The sequence below is a fragment of the Erpetoichthys calabaricus genome, chromosome 1 (assembly GCF_900747795.2).
Source record: "Erpetoichthys calabaricus chromosome 1, fErpCal1.3, whole genome shotgun sequence".
NCBI lineage: Eukaryota > Metazoa > Chordata > Cladistia > Polypteriformes > Polypteridae > Erpetoichthys > Erpetoichthys calabaricus.
In genome coordinates, this window is record NC_041394.2 from 131,404,983 (window position 1) to 131,430,459 (window position 25,477).

A 25,477-nucleotide genomic window follows, 5' to 3' on the forward strand; every position below is an offset into this window, starting at 1 on the left:
ATGTGAACTCTTAGAGACGGATTATACTTCGTTACAGCATTCTGTTTATTTACTGTTTCATTTAACTGAATGTAAGCTATAACACAAACAGACCCCTGTGGCACTGAACACAATTAAATGGGTTTGAAAATAATGTTGAACTTGTCCTTAAATGTAATGTAATACTAGGTTGTGTTATGTTATGCTTTGTAATGTTATATTAAAAATATAAACCACCTAAAATTAAAGAATTAAGAATGTAGAAACTTTCAGTTAAAAACATGTTTTCTACTTTTTCTGTATAGTCAGTGATGGCAATCCACCACCAGTTTCCCCAAAAATAGACATCTACTTTGAATTCAGTAAAGATGTGTTCAGGACTATATGAAATCACTCTGTAAGCATTTGCTACATTTTATTAAATATTATAAACTAGCCATTTAGCCCGTTACAATAACGGGCACTAGAACAGTAGTGCATAAACATTAGTAGTAGTTAATTTTCTAGTGACAGTAATACTGTCTTGTATGGCTCTATTCAATAAGGGCGCGCACAAAAAGGAGAGCTTCAAAAGTGCGACCTCAATTGAGCGCGGCGAATAAAGGCGTTCGTAGATAATTTAGTTCAAATGGCTCTGGAATATGTGAAGAGCAACAAAGGTGCAGATCTTTATTTACGCGCGCCTTTATTCGCTGCGACCTGAGGTCGTCCTTTTGAGGCTCGCCTTTTTGTGCGCGCCCTTATTGAAGGATACCGTCTTGTACGTCCGCTGGGTTGTACGTCCATAATATACCTTTAATTTTCTCTGATGGTAATACAGGCGTGCGCGTCGGTAATTTGCCTTTAATCTCCTCTGACAGTAAAACTTGCTTGTATGTGGCTGTAATATGAGTCACTGTATTGTGTACCTTTAATTTCCTCTCGCAGTAATACTGGTTTGTATTTCCGTAAAACGCCTCTAACTTTCTCTGACAGTAACATCGCGCATCGCACCGTGCCCCGCGCATGCGCACTTCATCAGAAGACACCCACACACGGACACCTGGATGCACATTGGGATTTTATATATATAGATTAGGTGAAATTATTCAAAAGGTGGCACAGTGGTTACTACTGCTGCCTTGCAGCGTTAGTGTTCCTGCCTTGACCAGGTATCTCTCTAGGTGGAGTTTGCAAGTTCTACTGGTGTCCAAGTGATTTTCGTTTCTCATCTCAAAAGACTTGCAGGTTGTCCTGTCTAAGCTGGCCCCATGATGGGTTGACTCCCAGTTCAGGGTTGGTCGTCATCTTACACTATATTGCCAAAAGTATTGGGACGTCTGCCTTTACACACACATGAACTTTAATGACATCTCATTCTTAATACATATACTTTACTATGGAGTTGTCCCACCCTTTGCAGCTATAACAGCTAAAGCTTCAACTCTTCTGGGAAGGTTTTTTACAAGGTTTAGGAGTATGTTTATGGGAATTTTTTAACATTCGTCCAGGAGAGCATTTGTGAGGTCAGGCACTGATGTTGGACGAGAAGGCCTGTCTCGCAATCTCCGCTCTAATTCATCCCAAAGCTGTTCTATCAGGTTGAGGTCAAGGCTTTGTGCAGGCCAGTCAAGTTCCTCCACACCAAACTCACTCATCCATTTCTTTATAGACCTTGCTTTGTGCACTGGTGCACAGTCATTTTGGAACAGGAAGGGGCCATCCCCAAACTGTTCCCACAAAGTTGGGAGCATGAAATTGTCCAAAATGGCTTCATATGCTTTAGTATTAAGAGTTCCTTTCACTGGAACTAAGGGGCCAAGCCCAACCCCTGAAAAACAACTCCTCACCATAATGTCCCCTCCATCAAACTTTACACTTGGCACAATTCAATCAGACAAGTACTGTTCTCCTGGCAACCACCAAACCCAGACTTGTCCACCAGATTGCGTGATTCATCACTCCAGAGGACACTCTAGAGTCCAGTGGCAGTGTGCTTTACACTACTGCATCCGATGCTTTGCATTGCACTTGGTGATGTAAGGCTTGGATGCAGCTGCTCGGCCATGGAAACTCATTCCATGAAGCTCTCTACGCACTGTTCTTGAGCTTTTGGAGGTCTGTAGTTATTGACTCTGTAGAAAGTTAGCGACTTCTGCACACTGTGCGCCTCAGCATGTGCTGTCCCCGCGGTGTGATTTTATGTGGCCTACCACTTTGTGGCTAAGTTGCTGTTGTTCCCAATTGCTTCCACTTTGTTACATTACCACTGATCGTTGACCATGGAATATTTAGCCGCGAGGAAATTTTATGAATGGACTTATTGCCCAGGTGACATCCCATCATGGTACCACACTTGAATTCCCAAAGCTCCTGAGAGCGACCCATTCTTTCACAAATGTTTGTAGAAGCCGTCTGCATGCCTAGGTGCTTGATTTTATACACCTGTGGCCATGGAAGTGATTGGAACACCTGAATTCAATGATTTGGAGGGGTGTCCCAATACTTTTGGCAATATTGTATATGTCTGCCATTGTCTTGGATTGACACCAACTCCAGTAAATCTGTACCGGCTGAGTGGGTTAGAAAATTGCTAAATACTCAATTTGTTTTTATTTAATACTGTATGTGGTATGCCACAGCCCACATCAGCTCCCATATTAGCTCCCACTAACACAAGCTGTGCACATCTGGAGAGCAGCTGATCATCCACTTTTCACAATGTTTTCAGTCTATGCTGCTTTGCTGCGCCTTGACCACCATTTGCCTTTTAGAGACAAACTTTTGTACTTCATCTTAAATTGTATTTGTAAACATTTTTAACAGATTTTTTTACTTCTTTGGAATTCGCATCTTTATTGTTTCTGTTTGCACACATTTTCTCCCTTCTATTCCTTTGTTTTTTAGTCCTTCTTTCACACTGTGGACATGTAAATAAGAAATCTTTACAATAGAGAAATAGAGAAATATCTAAAATAAAGGGTTTGACTAATAATAATTTAGAGAAAAATAAAATACCTGCTATCGTAAATAGCAACAGCAACTAAAGCAAATTAATAGTCTCAAGTATCTGCTGACTAATTGGTACTGCTGGCATCGGCTGCTGACTAAGGATGTGGCCTGCAACAATCAGGTACAGCGCATTAATTCTTCATGTTATTCCCAAATTTTCTTCTGAGAGTACAATTCTTCAGTTTTAAATAAATAATATTTTGAGTGTCTGTATAATCATGTTTTTAAGTACTTTACCATAAATGGAAAGCTGTTGTTTTAATGTTTTACTGCTAGATTAAACTTCAACTAATATGATCATATAAATGGGCTTTTAGTTGGAAAGATAAAAGTATTCCACATTTAACAATCTAGTTTCAAAAGTGCTGTAGATAAAACACCTATGCAAGACACATCTGAGATTTACAAATTAATTCACCAATTTAATGTGTTTTGGGGGATTTGTAGAAATACCAAAGCTAAATTAATTAAAACATTGGAATAATATTGGTAAGAATTGGCCATTCAGCCCAGCAAGCGATCATCAATACGATTCACCTAATTTCTTGAAAATAACATTGAGTTGAGGTTTGATGGTTCTTCAAGTCCAACTGTCTACCATTTGTGAGAAGAACTGATGCCTCACAAATCCAGGTGGTGGGATTTAATTCACTGTGATGGATTGGCATTCAAAGCTGGTTTCTGCTTTATGCCCTTTAGTAATGGCACAGATTCCCTGACTTTAAATAACTCAAAATAGTCAAAGTTGGTTTGGATAAAGTGATGGAGGTACAAAATAATAGAGCATATCAATAACAAAGGACTAGGAGACTATACGGCACTACTGATTGGTGGCATAGTGATATGAATGACATTGATGTCTGTTGTCCTTAAAGATGCCTGGGAATATTTTGAAAAGAGCAGGGTATCGTGATGTCCTGGATAAATTTCCCATGATGGCCATGTTGATTCTCATCCTCTAATCACCCCATATCTCTAACTGGCTATCTCTCTCACCCCTTCACCACCTTGCAGCTAATTTGTAGTGAGTGTACTGGTGCAAAATGGATGCATTTGCCTCATGCCCATTAGCGGTGGTTGACTTGGTTTCCCATTTTCTATGTAAAGTGCTTTGAGTAGCTAGAAAAGTGCTATATAAATTAAATTAATTAATTAATTACTGCTTCATCATAGCCTCATATTCTCAGTTCATATCTGACACATTTTCCCTGTGTCTTTGTGATTTTTCTCCTACCACTCAGGTTTACATCCCAGTGACATGCAGGTAAGGTTATCTGGTGACTGCTAAATGCACTATGGACTTTATAGGGGAGGTTTAATGTCTACACACTAATGACATGGGTAGTGTGCAATATAATTTACATTTCTGATGATATCTAATGGAATGAGGTGTTAATGACATTTTGGTGGGATTCTGGGGATGACTTAATGGCCAGTGTGTCTCAGAGGGCTTGCATGCAGACTCTGGGAAGAGGTGGAATTTGTTACACAGTAATGTTAAATAATCTTTGTGTGATTGAGGGCATGTGTGTGACCTGCAGTGGGCTGGTGACCATTCAGGGTTAGTTTAATGCCTTGCAACAAGTGTGGCTGTGATAGGCATCACAAGTCCATAACCATGAACTGGAAAAATGAGTCAGCAAATGTAAAGACATGAAATTAAAACACAGTAAAAATGTAAAGAAAAACAGAAATAAAGCATACAGTACAAGGACTAAGTCACTAACTTTGCTGTCAAAATTCACTGCTCGGATTGAGTATGACAGCCTACACAATTAAGTCACTAAAAACACCTCAACCTTCAGTTATTCCATATGACAACACACACTCTGTTTGGTCTTTCATGTGTGAGATAAAATCGCTTTCTTCATGCAAACCTTACACAGAAAGAACTCCATCCTGCCCTCAGGAGTTTCAAGAGACAAGTACAACTGATAAGCAGTCTTTTAAATCTGAAAAGTACAACCTACACACAAACAAAAATGCCACTTTCTGTATTAGAATAATCCTTTCTGTCAACATCTAATAAATTATGCTCACCTTTATTCCCAGAGTGGTGGTCTTTGGCAGTGCAAAATGAAGTCCTATTACCATACTGATTCCCCCGCATGTGAACCAGTAGAAGAACACAGCATTGAGTAAGAGAGAGGAGTGATGTTGCATCTCTGAAGGCTTGGGCATCTGAGCATTTGTTTGGTAACCAAGCTTTTTCTTCTTGACGGGTCCATTTGGCCATATGCTGGTCTTTATTTCCTTCTAGCATGACACGTCAGTCTCACAAACACACACCTGGCTAGATCCATCATTTCCTCCCTCCCTCCCTCCCCCAGTTGCCTCTCACAAACAGTCACTCTACTTCATAATGTAAAGGAAGGAAATCCAATACATTGTAAAGAATCTCTGATTCACCTGCTATTTCATTATTAGATTTGAACTACTGGGTTTGACATGTGAAGAGAGAGTTGTTTCATCAGCTCACTACCTCCCATCCAAGAAGTTCACACAGAAGAATATTGCTCTGTTTCTTGACATGTTTGGTGTAGTAGAGCGCAACTGCAGTGGAGTGCAGAAATGGCCTTGCTTCTTGTATGAAAACAATGGGAGCTTCTGAAATGTTTCCAGTGGTACAAGGGCTTTACAGCTAATACTGAGCTCTTTCACATCCAGCAGAGGTGTGCAAGCCAACATTTAATATCCTGGTTCTTGACTGAAAAATGCTTCACCTGTACCAAAAAAGAGTTTCGGGCCAAACTTCAAAATGGAGAAACTGCACTCTTTCTCAAAGTCTCTCTGAAATACTGTAAAAATAAAAAAGAAAAGGCAAAATCCTGGGTTTAGGGTAACAATCTATTTCTAAATGAGCTTCTCTCTCACTCTAGTATATCATAATGTAAAAAAGAAGGAATATTGCATTCTTGTAAAAGAGAACAAAGGTGTAAGAAAACTCTTCTTGCATTACAGTTTATTTCTGAATAGTAGATGTTTTCAATTATTTTTTAGTTTTAGTAAAAGAAGACTTAGTAGAGTAATAAAGTTTTAATTTACTGCACTATAATTTGTATATGCTTCTTATTAGCACTGTTTCTCTAATTAGAAATAAAGATCAACTATCATCAAAGTACATCTACATTAAATATTTACATTTATGCTGAAAACCAATGCATTTCACTTCATATTTCTTGCTTTTTTGGCCTAAAATATTCAATTACAAGTTCATATGGTGCTTGAGGCTATCCATACAGCACTTCACCAGTAGACAGTGATCAATCCTAGCTAGAAGTACAGGACAAAAATGTAAAATACAATCAATAGAAATACCACATAATTCATCAGTTATCTTAATGTGGAAATACAACATTAAATACACCATGTATATAAAGTTGTGGTGGGCTGGCGCCCTGCCCGGGGTTTATTTCCTGCCTTGTGCCCTGTGTTGTCTGGGAATGGCTCCAGCAGACCCCTGTGACCCTATAGTTAAGATATAGCGGGTTGGACAATGACTGACTGACTGTATATAAAGTATTTGATCCATCTTTTATGCATTACTGCATTTAATCTTAGATCCTGTTGCTCTCAATGGCTTCAGGTTTTATTTTCAGTTACTTAAGGAAAAAAAGAAACAATTATAGGTTATAAATCTTAAAAGACAAGAAAACTAAAATTACAGCAAAAGGGGCCTTCCCCATTAATAGTAGTGGATTACTAATTGAGAATGTGGCTGAAATGAAAGCCTGCAGCTACTGTAGCCCTCCAGGATCTGAGTTTGATATTTCTGCCACGCCGCATCTCAGGGAACTGAAGCCTACCTCTGAAGCATCCCGAAAAAAGTCCTGGATAAGATGCTAGCCCACCACAGGGAATATTCTGACACACTCACCCTGGCCTAATTTAGTGTAACTAATGGTACAAAACTTGCATATCTTGGGTATTAAAAAAAATACATAGAAAACACAAAGTGATACAGCAAATAGTACAAGTTTATCACAGAGAGTGTGTGGGCAAATGATTGAACCCTGGCTCTTGGAGCTCTGGAGCACTAAGCTCTGCACCATTCTCTTGTACTTCATACAAATTTAAAAATACTGTTGTTTTACTAATCCAGTTTCAAGAGGACAGCGAGTCATAGCATATCCATAAAATTTTATAAATATTAAGGGAGCACATAAAGCATACATCGGATGTTGATGAATGAAACATTCAAGTGGAAAATCTTTTCTGAGTAATACTGTGTAATTTGTTGAGATAAGACGATGTAACAGCGGTCAATGGAAATCAAAATCACCAACCATTGAGGGCTGCATTCAAATTCATGCTGAAAATCAATGTAAAATCACAGGCTGATCCAACTTGCTTGAACTTCATCATGGCAACTCATAATGTGACTCAGTAATGTCTATTGCCCCCACATCTGGGCATGCTCCTAATGCGATGGCAGATGGTGTTATGGGGGATCTTCTCACAGACATGGACCAGAGCATTAGTGAGCTCCTGAACAGTTTGTGGTGCTACATGGCAGCGTCAGATGCACCGAGACATAACCTTGCACACATTCTCAATTGGATTTATGTCTGGGTAACGTGCGGTCCAGTCAACGGCATCAATGCCTTCATCTTCCAGGAACTGCCTACACCCTCTAGTCACATAAGGCTAGGCATTTTCCTGCAGCAGGAGGAACTCAGGACCCTCTGCAACAGCGTAAGGTCTGACAGTGGCTATGAGTATTTCATCCTGCTACTTAACAACATTCAGGGTGCCTAGCTTAGCATGTGGAGGTCTGTGCAACATTCCAAGGATACACCTCCCCAGACCATCACTGACCTACTGCCAAACTGGTCATGCTGGATGATGTTGTAGGTTGTGTAACATTCACCACGGTGTCTCCAGACTCTTTCATGACTGTCACATGTGGTCAGTGTGATCCTACTGAAGAAAACGGGGCACCAGAGGCAGAGCTGCCATATGTGGTATTCTCTGACAAATGGCAATAAAGCTGCCTGGTGATGGGCTGTGAGCATAGGTCGCACTAGACAATATTGGGCCCTTATGCCACCCTCATGGAGTCTGTGTCTGACAGTTTGTTCCTCCTCTCACAAAGGAGCAGATACCAGTCCTAAACTGGCTTCATGCTCTTCTATGACCCTGTCCAGCTCCCCTTATGTAACAGCCCCTCTCCTCTTATCTCCTTCATGCTCTTGAGACTGGGCTGGGAGACCCAGCAAACCTTCTTGTAAACAGAACGTATGGATATGCCATGCTGGAGGAGTTGGACTACCTGTGCAAACTGAATTGGCTGCAGGTACTGCCTCATGCTACCAGTAATGATAATGACAAAATAGAGAAGAATCAGTCAGGAAGAATAAGGAGAGAACAATTATCTGTTGCCACCACCTGCAAAACCATTCCCATTTTGGGGATTGCCTTGATGTTGCCTCTCCAGTGCACCTGTTGTCACTTTAATTTGCACCAAAGCAGATGAGTTGATTCACAATCGCTTATGCTTCCTAAATGGACGGAATGATATCCATGAAGCTTAATTGACTTGGTATTAGACTGTGATGATTAAGTGCTCCCTTATTTTTTTAGTAGTCTATCTATCTATCTATCTATCTATCTATCTATCTATCTATCTATCTATCTATCTATCTATCTATATACAGTATATATATATATATATATATATATATATATATATATATATATATATATATATACAGTATATATATATATATATATATACAGGTAAAATTACATTACAACGAATATCTTTACAATGAAATTTTCATTACAACGAAGTATTTTTATGGTCCCATATGACACAAGTCTATAGAAATCTCGTTACTACGAAGTACATTCAGCAGATACTTTCATTACAATGAAGTGCCCAAAAGACCTTGAAATGCCTGAATGAATCATCCACAGAGCAGTTTTTTCTGTGGTCGCAGCTCAGTTGTGCACAACAACCCCCAAACAGAAACACTGTAAAAAAATTCTTTCTACAAACTTTGCTCGTACTGTTTTTTTGCTGTTTTTGTTTCCAGTGGTTTTCCGTGATACCTTTTGCTTATTGCTTGTCAACATTTGAAAAACATCCATTGGAATTGTCATCCTCCTATAGAAATGGAAGACACGAAAAAACGATAACAGTTTATATTAGAAAAAAAACTTCACATTTTTGCAGCTCTCGATTGCAACAAAAAGAAAAAAGACATTGCCAGTGAATTCGGAATTTCCCCCCTTCAACACTTGGTCCGGGGGAACAGCCATGGGCGGCATACTACTTCCTCCAGAACGTTTGGTGGCAGTTCCCCTGGGTTGCATCGGGGCCATAGATATGGGACTCTGGAGCTCACCCCTGTTGGGCTCCGTGGCCACCGCCAGCGGGAGCTGCATGGCTTCCTGAGCCCATGTGGGCTGTGAGGCAGCCACACCCGGAAGTGCAGCCTGAAGTAGATCAATGAGCACCTGGAGCACTTCCGGGGTGCTATAAAAGGAGCCTGCAGCCACTACTCTAGGCTCCAGAGTCGGGAGGACAAAGCGGCCCGGGAGAAGTGGAGAAAGAAGAGTATGTTTTTTCTTGTGTGTGTGTTTTGGGGACTGTGTAGGGCCTGTGGGACACCAGGAAGACGTGCCCTACGGCTGAAGAAACAATAAATCTTTTTGTCAATTTTTATATGGCTCTGATGTCAGTCTGTGTGGGGTCTGCGCCAACCAAGCACTTATTCCACACCATTCAATTTAATCAAACCAACGTAATCTATGTTAAGGGTCATGTCCGCAATGTCTAATGTACTCTGTGCCCCACTTTCATTAAATGATGACCACTGACAAAGTACAGGGCCATCTTACCACCATAAAAGGCCCCCAGGCAAAGTAATAATAATAATAATAATTCTTTGCATTTTTATAGTGCTTTTCTCACTACTCAAAGCGCTCAGCAATTACAGGTTAAGGGCCTCGCTCAAGGCCCCATTAGAGCAGAGTCCCTATTGGCATTTACGGGATTTGAACAGGCAACCTTCCGATTGCCAGAGCAGATCCCTAGCCTCAGAGCCACCACTCTGGGGCCCCTGTTTTGATACCAAAGCAGAAACATACATAGGCATCAGAAACATCATGGGCCCCTATGCTCCTGGGAACCCCCAGCCAGTGCCCATTGTGCTGATATGTTAAGACAGCTCTGGAAATACATCCTCTTAGATAACTGGTAAGGCACCCAAGCAAATGAGAAACTGCTGAAACTAAACTCCAGAATTACTCATATGCCATTTTGCTGAAGGAAACCACTGGCAAGGTTTAAGATCTCATGATAATGACCATACAGTCCTCAACTTGGTCCATCCCATTGTTATTTGTTAGTTTTCCATAATAAAATTTAAAATTGTTTTGCCAGGCAAGACTTACTACTGTTGAATATTGCTTCTTTAAATTAAAACAAATGAGGTGTTATAAAATAGTGGTTAGGGCTGATGTCCAATGGATCCAGAATCCTGGACTTGAATTCTAACTTTGTACCTGCATGTACTATATGTTTGGGTTTTTCTCTAGTTACTGAATTTTTCCATTTGTAAATACTGGTAATTGCACGAGTTGATACTGCAGGGAACTTGCATCCCATCCAGGGCTGCTTCCTGCTTTTTACCCAATACTACCCAGCCAGGCTCAACTTTAAAAAACATAACATGAATACTTAATGACTTGCATTCTAAGGCAAAAAGAAGACTTGAAGTAAAAAAGCAGTTCTTCTGATAATCAAAAATATTGCATAACAGAAAAACAAAAAAACTCTTGCATGAAGAAATATGTTGGAAGCTGTTCATTTGCAATTTTCAGTTGAAAATCATTACTATATATCATGTCAATTTAATCCCGGCATTTCGTATAAAATTACAAAGAGTTATTTGTGGCCATATGTTTATGGTACAAATGAGCATTTGCACCTCCAAAAGTTTTGTCTAAATCACAATGATAAACAACAGCTTTAGTTCTTTTGTAAGACTCCCCACGTTATAATAACTGATAAATTGCATGACTTGCCACACGATGGCAGTATTCTCATTCTCAAACGTCACATCCCCATATCTGGAATAAGAAAATACACAACAAATGAGGCTGTGCGTATTGTACACTGGGAAATGTACAGATTACCACCTGTAATGTTTGTTTACCAGAAACTTAACATCAGCTTAAGCTGATTGTTTGTGGTAAATGAAAAGGTGGTAGTGACGTGGCTATGGTGTTAAACTCCAAACCCAAAGATGCCAAGTTGACGTCTTGCTGTGTTACCCAGTGCAACATACAACACAACATATGAAACAGAGATAATGCATAATATAACTGAAGCTTTTCTTCCTGGCAACTTACAAAGCTTTCTACAACAAACTCTGCACCCAGTATGTAAAATGGCTCTTTGCTACTTTGGATGACTGTAATAGACAGGCATCCAGCACACCACTGGTTCCCAGCAGGCACCCATTGCTGCCAAGTTAAACACTGGCTTTCTGTGACCTTAAACTGGATATGTAGTTTTGGAAAATATTTAACCTGCTGAGATGGGCACATGTCACTTCCCTTTTCAGGTTGCTAGCATGCATTAAGTTCAGATCCCTGATGCTTGCACACAGAGTAGTCAATGGCTTAGCACCTGTGTATAAGGAGACAATGATGAAGTGCTGCACGCCTGCTTGCCCACTCAAGTCTGCCTACGTCTGGTGATGCCGCCTCTGCAGGGTATCAAGTCTCAATCCAGACTCTTTTCTTGTATATTTCCTAGTTGGAGGAACGAACTGCCCACCTCCATATGAACTGCTGACTTCCTCAGTGTATTTAAGAAGCAATTGAAAACCAATCTCTTCTGTGAAAATCTGTCTAATTGATTGGCAAAAAATGTTTGGTGATCTTTCATACTGTTGATTGACTTGTTGTTACATTAAGGTTAATTGCTTTATCATTGGGATTAATAAAGTATCTATCTATCTATCTATCTATCTATCTATCTATCTATCTATCTATCTATCTATCTATCTATCTATCTATCTATCTATCTATCTATCTATCTACAGTATTTATGTTTGCAAATGTATTAGTTATAGCATCTTTTCACTTGTGGCAATCAACTTTTGTTCCCTGTCCTACTACACTTGCTGAAGAAATAGGCCCTTGCCTGATGTTACTCAGTTATGTTTAACTCTTTTGTAAGTTGCTTTGGATAAAAGCATCTGCCAAGCAAATAAATGTAAAATGCATGGATTTGTGGTTTATTTGCTAAATCCTGGCCTTGACAGACCAATGATGTTTGTATTTTGCTAAATTAAAAAGGACGCTGAGGTAGAAGTACAGTCTTTTGATTAAAATGCTTAGTCCACACAATGTTATTTATGTCAAAAAATTCCACTACATTTTTTACATGAAGTGGTCTCACCATTTCTTATAAAATTAAGAATTTATGTTGTGTAGGTAACTTTTAAGGACCTTCAAATATGGTGTGGCATATGTGCAGTAGTGTGAATACTCCATGGTGTAATTAAGGATAGAAACAGAATGGAGTCAGTAAATAGGTTTAGGTGTGTGACAAACACACACACTTTATGCAGAGCATACTGTACACCAGCATTCTGTAGGGAACCTCATGGATTACTTGGTTAATATTACAAGTATATTGATGTAAATGTTGTGTATATAACAATTGTCATGTAGTCATAAAAAGACAAATAGGAGAGGAGGGGGAGAGGAACATAAAGTAGGAACTGTTCATAAAAATTAATTGCGTGACATAAACAAAAGGCATTATGGTGATGTGGCTGTGGTGTTAGACTCCAAAGCCAAACATGTCAAGTTGACATCTTTCTTTGTTACCCAGTGCTGGTCCCCTACCTTTCCTTTAAGATTCAGTGTTATTTGTTTTGGCTTCTTTCCCCTCAATGCTTTATTGATTTAAAGTTTAGTTTCCATTTCCTCTAATATATTTACAATGCTTATATGATTATACCGTCTGCTATTTCCTTTTTGGCATGCAGCGTCCTTTTGAACAGCATACTCTGAATCACACCTGTATGCTTAGCAGATGGCTCATACAGTATGTCTGTCAGTAGTGGTGTTTATGGATTTCTCTTCAGTACAAATCATTTGGAAATATATTTGGGCCACCCTATCACTTCTAAAGCATTTTACCAGATGAATTTAAAGGGGAAGTCATTACATCTTGCCTGAAGAAGTTGCCTCAAAAGCTTGCATATTGTAATCTTTTTAGTTAGCCAATAAAAGATATCATTTTGCTTGGCTTTTCTCTACAAGGGGAAGTCACAAATTAGATAAACCTGAAGAATGCACTTTAAAATTAGTTCATTAATTTATGTCACAGGAATTTGGGATAAACCAAGAGACAGTATCGTTTCCTTTCCAGGCCATCGTGAACCTGCTGGCAACCTAAATAACTCTTTTAAAAACAGTAATATATTCTATTTGTACATCATGAAAGGTTTCATCAACCTTTCATCATGAAAGGTTCTGCCATATATGGAATCCTAGCTCTGTCTGTCGATAAATGTCAATTTGCCAGGAGTCATCTTAGAACAATTATGCTATGTCTGTGTTGGTGTGCTCCTGGAATTTAATAAGGGGTGCAGACCCTTCATGGCTGCTCCTTATGGAACACACATTTTACAAGAAAGAGACTGTTCATGTTACAATGCAGTTTTGCTACCACTGCAGCAGAGGCTGCCAAGTTTACTGTTGCTCAGTCACCCCAGAGCAGATGATAGGAGATTTCAGCCGTCATCAGGATAAACTATTTAACATTAGACAACATAGTTCACTGCATATTATAAAATAACATTTTTAAACATGCTAAAACTAATTTAGAAGTTTCACAACATTCGATAGAAAACAGAAATTAGTCCTGGCCAGGCTGCCAGTCCATCGAAGAGCTCTCTCATGCATATGGCCTCAGGGGGACAATTTAGTGTCACATGCAGACTCCGTGTTGACAACAATTGGACATTGCAGCTGTTGGGCAGCAACCAATGTGTGACCTCCAAACATGGTTTTATTGAATTCATACAGACATGTCAAGTAAAGAAAGACTCTTTAATGGAAGGCTGTTTGGGTTATGATGACCCATTCCACATGTGTTGAAATGTGGAATTATATAGCTATTCTGTGTAATGTCAGATATGTTCAGGACAGTTGAATCACACAATACGGTTATACAGTATGATGCCAGTTCATCACAAGACAACACACTCACACAGCTACTCTTACATCCGCCAAGTTTCATTCATCCATTACATTCTGATCGTTGGGAACAGTTCCTATACTGGCAGCATGTGATTTAAGGCAGACAGGGTGCCATTCCGTCACCTGGTACACAATGCAGGTTGGCGTAGCACAATGCCACACCATGCCCAACTTAATTAATAAATTACTCTCAAATATATGCTTTTGGGATGTGAAGAAAAAAACAAAGCAGACATAGGGGAACATGCAAATTGTACACACAGTGACTGAGCAAGAATGCAGGGGAGTTTAGAGTTGGCACCACTAACGACTATGCTGTCTATAAACAAACAGGAAAGATTAAAATGTACAGGCTATAGTTTCACAGTAGAGACATTCAAGAATCTGTGTAATTGTCTACTGTAAAAGAATAGACTCGACACAGTTCAAAAGGTTTGGGGCAGCCACCTGTATATTATTCCTGGCTGCAAAAGATTCTTTCAATAGTACAGAGGTGTTCTCAATACCGAGTCCAAAACAGAACTGTCGAGGGTTTGTCAAGATGGCTGTTTTAAGGGATTGGACAGGAAGTGAAATAAGGGAACTGGAAGTGATGTTCTTCAGATGTCAGAGTAGGTGACGGAAGTGATATTCTTCTGGGCGCCGGAACTGGAAGTGACATCATCTGTTCTAAATCAGAAAGGTTTCCCCGCGGCTGGTCTGTAGAGATAACAGGAGAAGGTTTAGTGCACCCCGCCACCCCCTGGCCTTGCGTGGAATTACCACTTGCTTGGTCCATACAACGTCTTCCTAGTCGCACGTGTGTGACACTAAATTACATCACAATTTAACTTGGCAAATAATGGAAGGCAGCTTCCACCTATTTATGATGAAATATTACAAAATACATAAAAATCATTTTGACTTGTAATAAACTACTATAACACAGAAATGGACTGATATTTTGAAATATCATTTTTGTCAAGCAGATTGTTTTTGTTTTTTAAAAGGTCCATTAGATCAATGCCTACCATATGGATTCTGTCTTTCTTTGCTTTGTTGTGCTGCTATGCCTTTTCTCCAAGTCTTTCAGGTGTGTTGCACTGTACATATCCTACCATACAGAAGGAACAAAGGAAAAACTTTGATGAGAAGTTGCATTTCAGGTTAGCATAGCTCACCAATTCCTATTTACCTGGTGCTTTCATAAGCCATTGTTATGCAAAGGCTTCTATGGAAATGCTGGTTCCACAAGTTTTCAACTCTATGGGTAACACTACACCATGTAAAACTTCAAATCTTCTGAAGAACTTCTAATGTCGGCCTTCTTTCTATGTCATACTCCTGTTTACAACTCAATACTTGTTCTTCTTTCAGGTTCCTATCCTACTGAACTTTCTTCCTAGTTATGTTTAGGAGACTTCGTCTGTCATGAAGGTCAGATGACATCTAAAACTCTTCCTTTTTCTGTCTTCAACTTTGTATTTGCTGCCGATGTGCTTATTTCCTTAGTGTCTTACTCTTTTTTACCTACAACTTCTTGCTGTGGTGTTTAATCTAACTGACATGTAGAGATTTGTGCACTATATATAACATCTTAGTTTTTTCCCTGTGACTTAATTGCAAAACTGTTCATTTATTTTTTATTGTACTGTAATTTTATTTACGTTTAAGCACCCTTTGATAGTGCATATCTATACAGAGAAAATGTTAAAATAAAAATAGGTTAATTATTTGAAAATGTTATGGAACAACTTTAAACAATTTACTTTTAATAAGATTCCAGCATTTATTAGAAAGCGCATTTGTAAATAACAGCTGTCATTAGACTTATGTCTCCTTTCATAGTTTTAAAACCTTCTGTCAAGACTTGGTGATATGTTTTCTGGCAAATTCAGGTGCACCAACTTGAACACTGTTCCATTACCTCCAGGACCCTCTGTTCAATTTCTAAGCCACAAAGTGGAATTTGAAGGGTCTTTCAATATCCATGTGTGACTGGTGACACTAGAGCCTATACCAGCTGGCATAAGGGTACAAGGCAAGACCATAACCTAGACAATGTGCCAGCGCATCACATGGGAAGCACACACACACACACTGGCCAATTTAGTGTCACCAATTCACCTAACCTGCATGTTTTTTAACAGTGGGAGGAAACCAGAGCACCCAGAGGGAACTCACATGGATGAGGGGAGAACATGCAAAATCCACACTGGAAGGATCTGAGAGACGAACATTGGTCTCCTTACTGCAAGGCAGCAATGCTACCACTGTGCCACTGTGCTTCACCCTGAAATGGTTGTGTTCATGTTAAGTTATGTTATGTGCAGTAGTGATGCATAGTGTTAGTAAATAAGTAAGTAAACTTTATTTATAAAGCGCTCTTCTCAGGCAGGTGTCACAAAGTGCTGTACAATAATGTGTTTGTTTCAGTGTGATGCTCTCTGGATAGACTCCAGCTCCTTGTGATACCATAATGAAAAAGATAACAGATTCTGGTATCAGATCGATGTATTGATTTACAAATGCTTCCATCGCTTCAATTCATTTACCTTTACATAACACTCTTCATTGTAAGTTGTGTCATGCACATGCGCATTGGAGGCACCCTAAGGGCTCTGATAATGGTAATAACCTGCCGAACCAGGGCGTGGCACTTTTTTCTAATGTCTTTTCTCTTCTTTGCACTGCAGAAAGGAAGACTGACAGCCATTCTACCACTGACCTCACTTTCATTTCCCACTGTCCTGGACACGCCCCTTTCTGCTAGGATCATTTAAAACCTCAGACACTGCCATTTTGAACCAGTTCTCTCCTGAGCTTGCATCTTAAAAGATGTCCTTTCAATGATATTGAAAATTATTGATTTTTTTCTCTGCAATTATACAGGGTCACTGAGAGGTGTCCCAAACTCTTTATAATTGTTTATGTTTTCATTACAGTTGACTCGGAGCACTACAAAGATCAGCAAATGTAAAATAGCACACAGAGTTTCAATAAATACAAGAGTAGACCACTTGGCTAATATTTACAACATCCTACATTCTCAAAATACTTTATGAAATTTGCTCCAATTCATCTTATGTCTGACCCTGTGTAGCTTTATAATATTAAATAGTCTTAAATGATATTTTCTTTTTGACATTGTCCAGACCAGGATTTATCCATTTTATTACAAACTATCAGAACGTCTCAAGAGCATCCCTTCTCTGAGAGTTGCTCAGCTGGTATGCAGCAGTGGAGTGCAGGAAAAGAGAGAATTATTAGAGGGAGTTGCCAGCCTTTCACTGATTTCATCATCTAACAATCATTGAAAATTTTATTTCCCAAGGCTACAGACTTAAGAGCAACATATTCTAGATAGGAAAGCACAATCTTAGATAAGGCGGGTGAAGTTAATAGGAGGAGTATGACACACATGCCTGCAATGTGCAAGGTCTCCTTTCCTTGTGAAAAAGAATTGCAAATTGTGTATTTTTGATCAGCAGTGTTAAACCCACAATTAAAGATAAAAAATATACTGCTGGCTTTCTGAAAAGTTGCTAAAACGACAAGCTTCCCAAAAAAATTATTTTCTCATACACTGCTCACAGTGTAAGTCTAAAGATTTGTTTTCTTGACCCACTTATCTAGGGCATGGTTATGGAGTCACCATTCATCACATGCAAGTCAGGAGAAACACCAGGACAAGTTGCCAGTCCATCACTGGGGGAACACACTCACGCTAAGGCCAATCTAGCAATGCCAATTCACCTAACTCACATTTCTTCAGACTGTATGAAGAAACCTGATCACCCAGAGGTAACTCCTTGAATATTACTATGTGCATCACCTGATATGAATTAGCAGTTATTTTAGATGGTCAATAAGTCAGAGAGGTGAGATTGCGTTTTGGACATGTGCAGAGGAGAGATGCTGAGTATATTGGGAAAAGTATGCTAAGGATAGAGCTGCCAAGGAAGAGGAAAAGAGGAAGGCCTAAGAAAAGGTTTATGGATGTGGTGAGAGAAGACATGCAGGTGATGGGTGTAATAGAACAAGATTTAGGGGACTCCCCTAATGGGAGTAGCCGAAAGTAGAAGAAGAATAGATATGGCTATGGTGTGAGCTCAGGTGGTGTCTTCTTTATTCCTAGCAAAAGAAGAGGCCAGTTTAAGGAAAGACCCAGTGTCCACTCTCCAAAGCCATATCTGATGCCGTCATGTACACAGCCCCACCACTACCCTCTCCCAGATTTAAGTGCATCAGTTAACCCACTTGTTACAGTAAATCCTGATTACATGCTGTTGCATGGGATTAGTACTTCACAGCAACCCTGTACCCCCACCTAATTTAGCAGGAACTCAGATGTCACCAGTGTGAGACTGTGGGAATATATTAATGGTCATAAAGCAAAAAACACATAATAAACCACCTATAAACTTTCTCAGATACAACTGGAAAGAGGAGACAGACCGAGATAACCAGTCCTAAGACTCCACTCTGCCATCGGAAAAATAATCTATTTTATGACTTGACATTTATATATAAATAAATAATAAAATTGATATATAAATAAAATATATTATTATTATTATTGACACGATAATGAATGTACAAAGACAAAATAAGAATGTGTTTCAAACTCACACAGGTTAATAATGTCACAAAATGAATTTTAATCATACTTCATTATCTCTGGGGTCCTCTGTTAGCTCTTCTATCTGGAATTCTCCTGGGTAAATTAGGGCTATTCTCAAAAAACATTCTTTTCTCACCATTTTTTAAATAATACATTGCCATGCCCAAAATGGATATCATAACATTTTATTTATTTATGTTATATTTTTGCCTGCTTTTGTTTATTTTTTTGCCATTCTGACATTACGCGGTGATAACATTGTAATTCTTGCATTTTGGATTTTTGATTATTATGACACCATGTGTCTTTAAATGGCGTGGCTATGGGTACATTTTTTTCTATTTAAGACAGAACTGTGTGGTCCATCACTGTCCAAACTTTGTTTTAAATGGAAAACACTTTTGTTAGCTTGAAAAACCTACTTTATCTGACAATATATTTTTGATGCTTTTTGGCTTTGACCCGGGTTTATTTTAAACTATTACCTAATTTTGTCTTTTAGGTTTAGTTGCTGATTTCTTAGGCATTCATGAATTGACCCTGATGACTCTTCTTGAATTTCCCCCAAAAAAGATTTTGTGCAACATTTCTGACCTATTAAGTCTACTTTATTAATAGATTGAATTTGACATGACATGCATAGACTCTTGTTGGTCCAATCCCTGTCACTACTCTGAGCATCCATCTATTACCCTGGTTCCATAGTCTTCTACATTGCATTTTACAATGTCTGTTAATTTGATACTTCGTACACTGTATTAATCCCCAAGTGGAAATATTTCTTTCCTTCAATAAAACCATCTCTCCTGTGCCTAGCAATCATATGTAGGTCTGATTGAAATTTCAGTCAATTTTTAAAATCAATTGACTTCTAGGTACATTTGGGTCATCGTTTTATTTTTAGATCTAACACCAGTGCATTTAGCATGCTCTGTGCTGTATGCCAATATCCATCTATTCATTTTATGAACCAGCTTAGCCTATATTAGAGTTCAGTTTCCAATGTATTCTTATTAAGCACATATAAGCCCAGTGTTCTATTCAGTAATCACAAAATATATATATATATATATATATATATATATATATATATATATATATATATATCTTTGTAAAGAATTGTAAATTATTTTTAAAGAGAAAAAGTATATATACACTTATACCAGTCAAATGTTTTGGAACGCCTCAATGTTTTCAGTTTTTATGGAAATGCACACATTTTAATGACTTAATGTTTTATGAAATCAAATAAACAATGGCAAATGAAAAAATAAGTCAAGGAATCATTAAATGTAGAAAATTTTATTCAGATTTTTGATTAATCAAAGTAGCCACCTTTTGCTGATATAACAGCCAAACTGTGGTAAACCTTTTGATTCAGAATGTTAGTCACTCTTTGCAAGTCACCAACTCTGCCTCCAGCAAAAGAACCCCAGACCATCACACTTCCTCCTCCATGTTTGACAAATGGTGTCACACAATGAGGAACCGTCCTTTCACCAACTCAACGGCCTACAAATACTCTGTGTGGTGAACTAAAGATTTCAATTTTTGATTTGTCAGTCCATAAGACTTTCTTCCAGTCTACAGTAGTCCACAGCCTAGGTTTTTCTATTTTGTTCTGTAAAAGAATGGCTTTCTTACTGCCACTCTCCCTGTCAAACCTGCAGCACAAAGTTTCCTCTTCACAGTAGAAACTGACACTTGCTTTTTTCGACCGCTGTTAAGCTGTGCTTGAAGTTGTTGTGCTATGAGGTGTCCATCACGCAAGCTGATGACTCTTAGAAAATTGTCTTCTGTTTGGGTTGTAACTTTGGGTCTGACAAATCTCTTTCTATCAGAGGTCTTCCAGTTTCCAATACACTTTGGATTATATAGGACACCATACTCAATGACAGTTTGATTTGTTTGTTTTTTTTGCAATTTCTCTAAATGAAAGCCCTACAATTCTTGCTCTGTCTCATTTCATTAGTTAATTTCTGTTTACTTGCCATTATCACTGGACTATTGTCCAAGTAGTAATTCAGAGGGTGTAGTAATACAGTCTGTTCTAACTCTGCTTTAAGACAGAGGGTTTTAAAGTAACCAACAGAAGTTGGAACACTGGTGCAAATTGTTTGCTTCAACTTTCAAGGCTTAATTTACTTTAATTGCTGCAGAACATCTGTAGTTTGTAACCTATTGGTTGGCTTTCCTGATGAGGGCCCATTTGTTATATTCTGAAATTTCCTTTTTTCAGTTTTTGCTAACCTAAACTTTAAATTTTAACCTCAGACAGTTTACTGCTTACCTTTTCACCATTTTAGGTCATCCTTTGCATTTCAATAAATTGCACTTGGAAAAACTGAGGTGTTCGAAACGTTTTGACCGGTAGTGTATATATAAAAGGTAAGAGTGGAGAGGAGAGAAAATTTCCATAAGGTTTCAGCAACTGGGAGCATAAGTGAGCAAGTGAACAGAGTGATGGGGTACTGACTGTGTTTTCTATTAAATATATATAAGGTTATATATTTCAGTCTGCTGAAAAAGATTATTAAAATTTTATCAATTGGTTTAAATGTATTTTAAAATTATGATTTTACTTTATGGTCTAGATTTTTTTAAGACTTGTTATACTCACTAGTGAAGAGTAGCAACGTGTTACAATTGAGTACACGCAAGTAAGAATTTCACTGTACTCTGGTCATTTCACAATAATGACGCTATTTGCCAGTTATATCCTGGTGTAAATGCATCATATATATGTGTATCGACCATCAATAATATACAAATCCTATTTTTTCAAAGCTACACAGACTCTGTTCAAAGTTCCCTGCAACTTTATAATTAACATTCAGTATATTTAATAAAAGATAACATTGTTAAATAAAGACACATAACATTATACAGTAGATACGAAGTACAGTAATCATTTACCCAAGCACACTGTTCATAAAAGCCTTACTTCCTAAAAAAGTAAATGTTACATCAGATCACTGCGGGATTGTCACACATTGTTTGCGCTGGAGTTGAGCCTATAGGCTCTCCTGGCAGCTGCAGGTCCAAGGTAGGAACTAATGGACAGGACACCATCCACTCTGTCAAAGATGGTCAATTTAAAGCTGCTAATCAGCTTCACTTGCATGTTGAATAAGGGAGGAAACCAGAATTCTCAAAGAATTACTGTATATGTGGACACAGAAGATGTGTTACCTCCTCGCTGACAATGACAGAAACAGGAATGAAATCCAGTGTGCCGGAGTCACCTTGAAGATACTGAATTGCTTTGTGCTTACTGTGAAAGGCAAAGTAAAAAAGTAAAATACGTATATAAAAAAAATAATTAAGATGGATCGATTGAGACACAAAGATAAAAAAGCTATACTGTACAGTGTGGTTAACAGTAAACTCGATGATAACAACGTTTCATTAAACGTCAGTGTAGTGGTTTATCATCAGGTCATTATTACAGCTGGAAAAAGTACAGTTAAATGAGGGCTATATTTTGGGTGGCCACAATTGATATTTTCACATGTGGAGGAATTCAGGTTTGTTTCTAACAAAATATCACTTAATTTCTTTACCAGGTTTTTCCAGTGCAAATAAACAGTTTACCATGTTACACTTTTTACCTTTTTCCCCAATGAATTTACATTGTACTGTGCATTTATAATACAGTATATCATAGATTATACAAATACAATTAAGGATCTTATCAGCGAGGTTTTAATTTGATGCCTACTGAGCAGGTGCCAGTGTCTGCCAGTCTACCTTGTTATATTATTAACGCTCTTATAGTTTACCATCCTGTAAACGGAGCTGCAGGGGTTAACAAATCGCTGCGTGGTCATTAAAGTTTGTCCGTTTTTTTTAACAACCTGTTGTTGGAACGGGGAAGTTGAGCTGCGAAAAAAGAAAAACAGTACCTGTAAACTACCATCCGCACCCCAGCCCGTACATCTGCACTGCCCTTGCCTCATGCAACCCGATCGGGTGGGCAAATCGCGGGCGATTACATTTGCACGCCGCCTAGCTCTGTCAAGCGGTCGGCCGCAGTCTTCCCTCCCCCCTGCCCACACCTCTGTTCGCCGTGTGTGTGTGTGCGTGTGTGTGTATGTGAGTCAGCAGCCGCAGCCGTAGCATGGCGGAAAGTTGACGGGCCGTAGAGGGTCTGTGCTCACACTGGGCACCCGCTCGATCCGAGAGATCCTACAGGGAACATATAACTACAGAGAAAGAAGGCAAGATGTCTCGCTGGATCCCGACCAAGAAGATGAAGTGCGGCGTGGGTAAGTGAGTGAGCGAGTTAACGCTTGGGCGGGCGGACTGAGTGACTGGCGGGAGGGAGAAAGCAGAGCAAAGTTCGTTTTGTGTAGTGCCGGGGGGACATGCCATCAGTAGTTGTTCAATACTGAAATCGTGGATTCGATAGCAGTTTATATTATAGTTACAGGAGGATACGTAAATCCGATCGCAGAAGGTCTTTTCTCGTGCTGTGTTTACTAGTGGGGTTGGTCTTTTAACTTCCCCCTCTTTTCGTGTAACCCCCTACAAGGGGCGGGTGTTGATTGTCACAAAAAGGGGACACCTGTTGTGAAAAAAGTCGCAGCGAAAATGTTCTCACTAACGCCGAGATTTGTGGAAGTCAGTAACTGATTAGGCAAACAGAGGCTTTATTTTTCCCTAATTTATTCGCTCCACGCGTTTCCGGATTGGAAGTTTAAAGTGAGAGCTTGTCATTTGGTGAGAAAATAGCGGGTTGACGCTAAATTCATAATAACCAAGTGGCACTTTTCTAAACTGGCAATTCAGGTCGAAGTTACTTTGTGTTACTCTGCCACCTCTGCAACGGAATGATCAGGTAATAAAGCTGTATGGGAAACTGGAACTTTAGCAAGTTGTATTTGATGAAGTTACAGTTTCGGCATGAATGGGATAGTGTACTTCTACAGATCCACAGCGTCTAGATTCAAATTCGGTGCCGCCAATGTATTATCTACACATTACCAGGTTTGCCAGTTTTCTTCCCACATCCAAAAAACGTTTTAGGATGATGGGCGCCTTAAACATGGTTCAGGGTAAGTGAGCGTGCCAGGATGGCGTGAGTCTTTCGCCCAGTCTTGCCGATGTAGGCTCTGGACACTCAACTGGATAAAGCAGGTTTGGGAAGTGATAGATGAATGGATAATGCTGTAAGCCTAAAACTGAAAAATCTACCCTATGAAGATGCAGAGATCATAAATGTATAATTAATTCTACATCACTAATACAATTTGGAGGAAGTAATTTTGCATCCTGTTGCAATGGCTTATTTTTTTTAGCAAACTAATAAGGAAAATATGATTTACAGTAGGGTGGCACAGAGCTTATCACTTCTGCCATTCTGTGCCAAGCACTGGGTTTGAATTGCAAAGAGTTTGCAGTTTATTTAATATCTGTTTTTTCTTTTTTTTTGGGATACTCTGGATTTCCTCCCACTTTCCAAAGGCATACAGGTTAGAGAATCTGGCAACTTTATACTAACCAGTACAGTATGAACGTATCCCATAAATCCCATAAAATACTTTTATTTGACTGTTGGAAACAGTGGTATCTCACAGTGCTTGAAAACTGGTTTGACTCCCAGTATACCAAATCATGTCAATTTGGTTTTTGCATGTTCTTCGTGCGTGTGTTTTTTTTTTAGTTTGATCAAACCTTTTTTAAAAGACGTAGAGAGGCAAAACAATTTAGGGGAACCACAATCAAATTTTACATTGAATCAAAACCATATACACAGTTCCCACCCATCAACCCCAAGCAAGCCTCGTAAAAATTAGAAATCTTAAAAAAAAAACATTGAAAGACACACCTGAATGGAACTACAGGTGAAAGTGGCACCTCACTGTCACCATTGAGGAAGTAAAACGCAGTGAGGACCAGAGGACACAACAGTACGCAGTAGCCTTATCATATCAGATGATTTATCAATGACAGTGCCAAAAGCCCCATTGATATTCATCACCAGTGCCGGTGCTAGGTTATTTTGTGCCCAAGGCCAAACTTATTAGTGCAACAACTGAGTTTTTGGTAGCTTACTTGTGTGGTTGGGTGCCTCCCACCCCTTTATAATCTGCACCTAGGCGAATGCCTAATTCACCTTAATGCTTGCGCTGGTCCTGCTCAACACTTAGAGTTCCATGGTGAGAAAATGTTCTTCCTATGTTCATGTAAATTTATTTTGGGACATTTGGCCTTCTCCCACTGTCCAGAGATATGCCATTGGGCGAATAGGTTTAGTGTTAATGACTGTGAGATTATCATATGTTGGTGTCTCTCCACATGGTTTTTTCCATGTTAGTACCTAATATTACCATGGCAGGCCACTGCTGACAGCAACTTAACATTGGGTTAGGGAAATGATTTGTAGGCTTTGGTATCTTGTGACCCTGACTTAAAAAAGTATGTAGTAATAATGGTTAACAGATGGCAATAATGGTTGCTTCTTGCCTTATGCCCAGTGCTGCCGAGATTGGGTCCAGTCCCCATGCTTCAAAAGTGTATGAAGCAAGTTTGTTAATGTTCTGTGATGGATGACAGTAATAATGACAAAAAAGGCTTCCTGTCTATTGATTTTTGTATACATTTTGTGAGCTCTACTGTACCAAAAATGAACAAGGAGAACTCAGAATTACAAACTGAGGGTATTTTATC

General features: G+C 39.0%; 1 protein-coding gene across 1 annotated transcript in view; it reads left to right on the forward strand.

The window, feature by feature from the left end:
- Positions 1-22,681: 22,681 nt before the first annotated feature.
- The window catches only part of dock5 (dedicator of cytokinesis 5), a 268,797-nt gene continuing 266,001 nt past the window's right edge, over positions 22,682-25,477 (forward strand). The window contains exon 1 of the mRNA XM_028806298.2: positions 22,682-23,073. Coding sequence (XP_028662131.1) covers positions 23,031-23,073 — 43 coding nt within the window. The 5' untranslated portion in view covers positions 22,682-23,030. The remainder of the gene's footprint in view (positions 23,074-25,477) is intronic.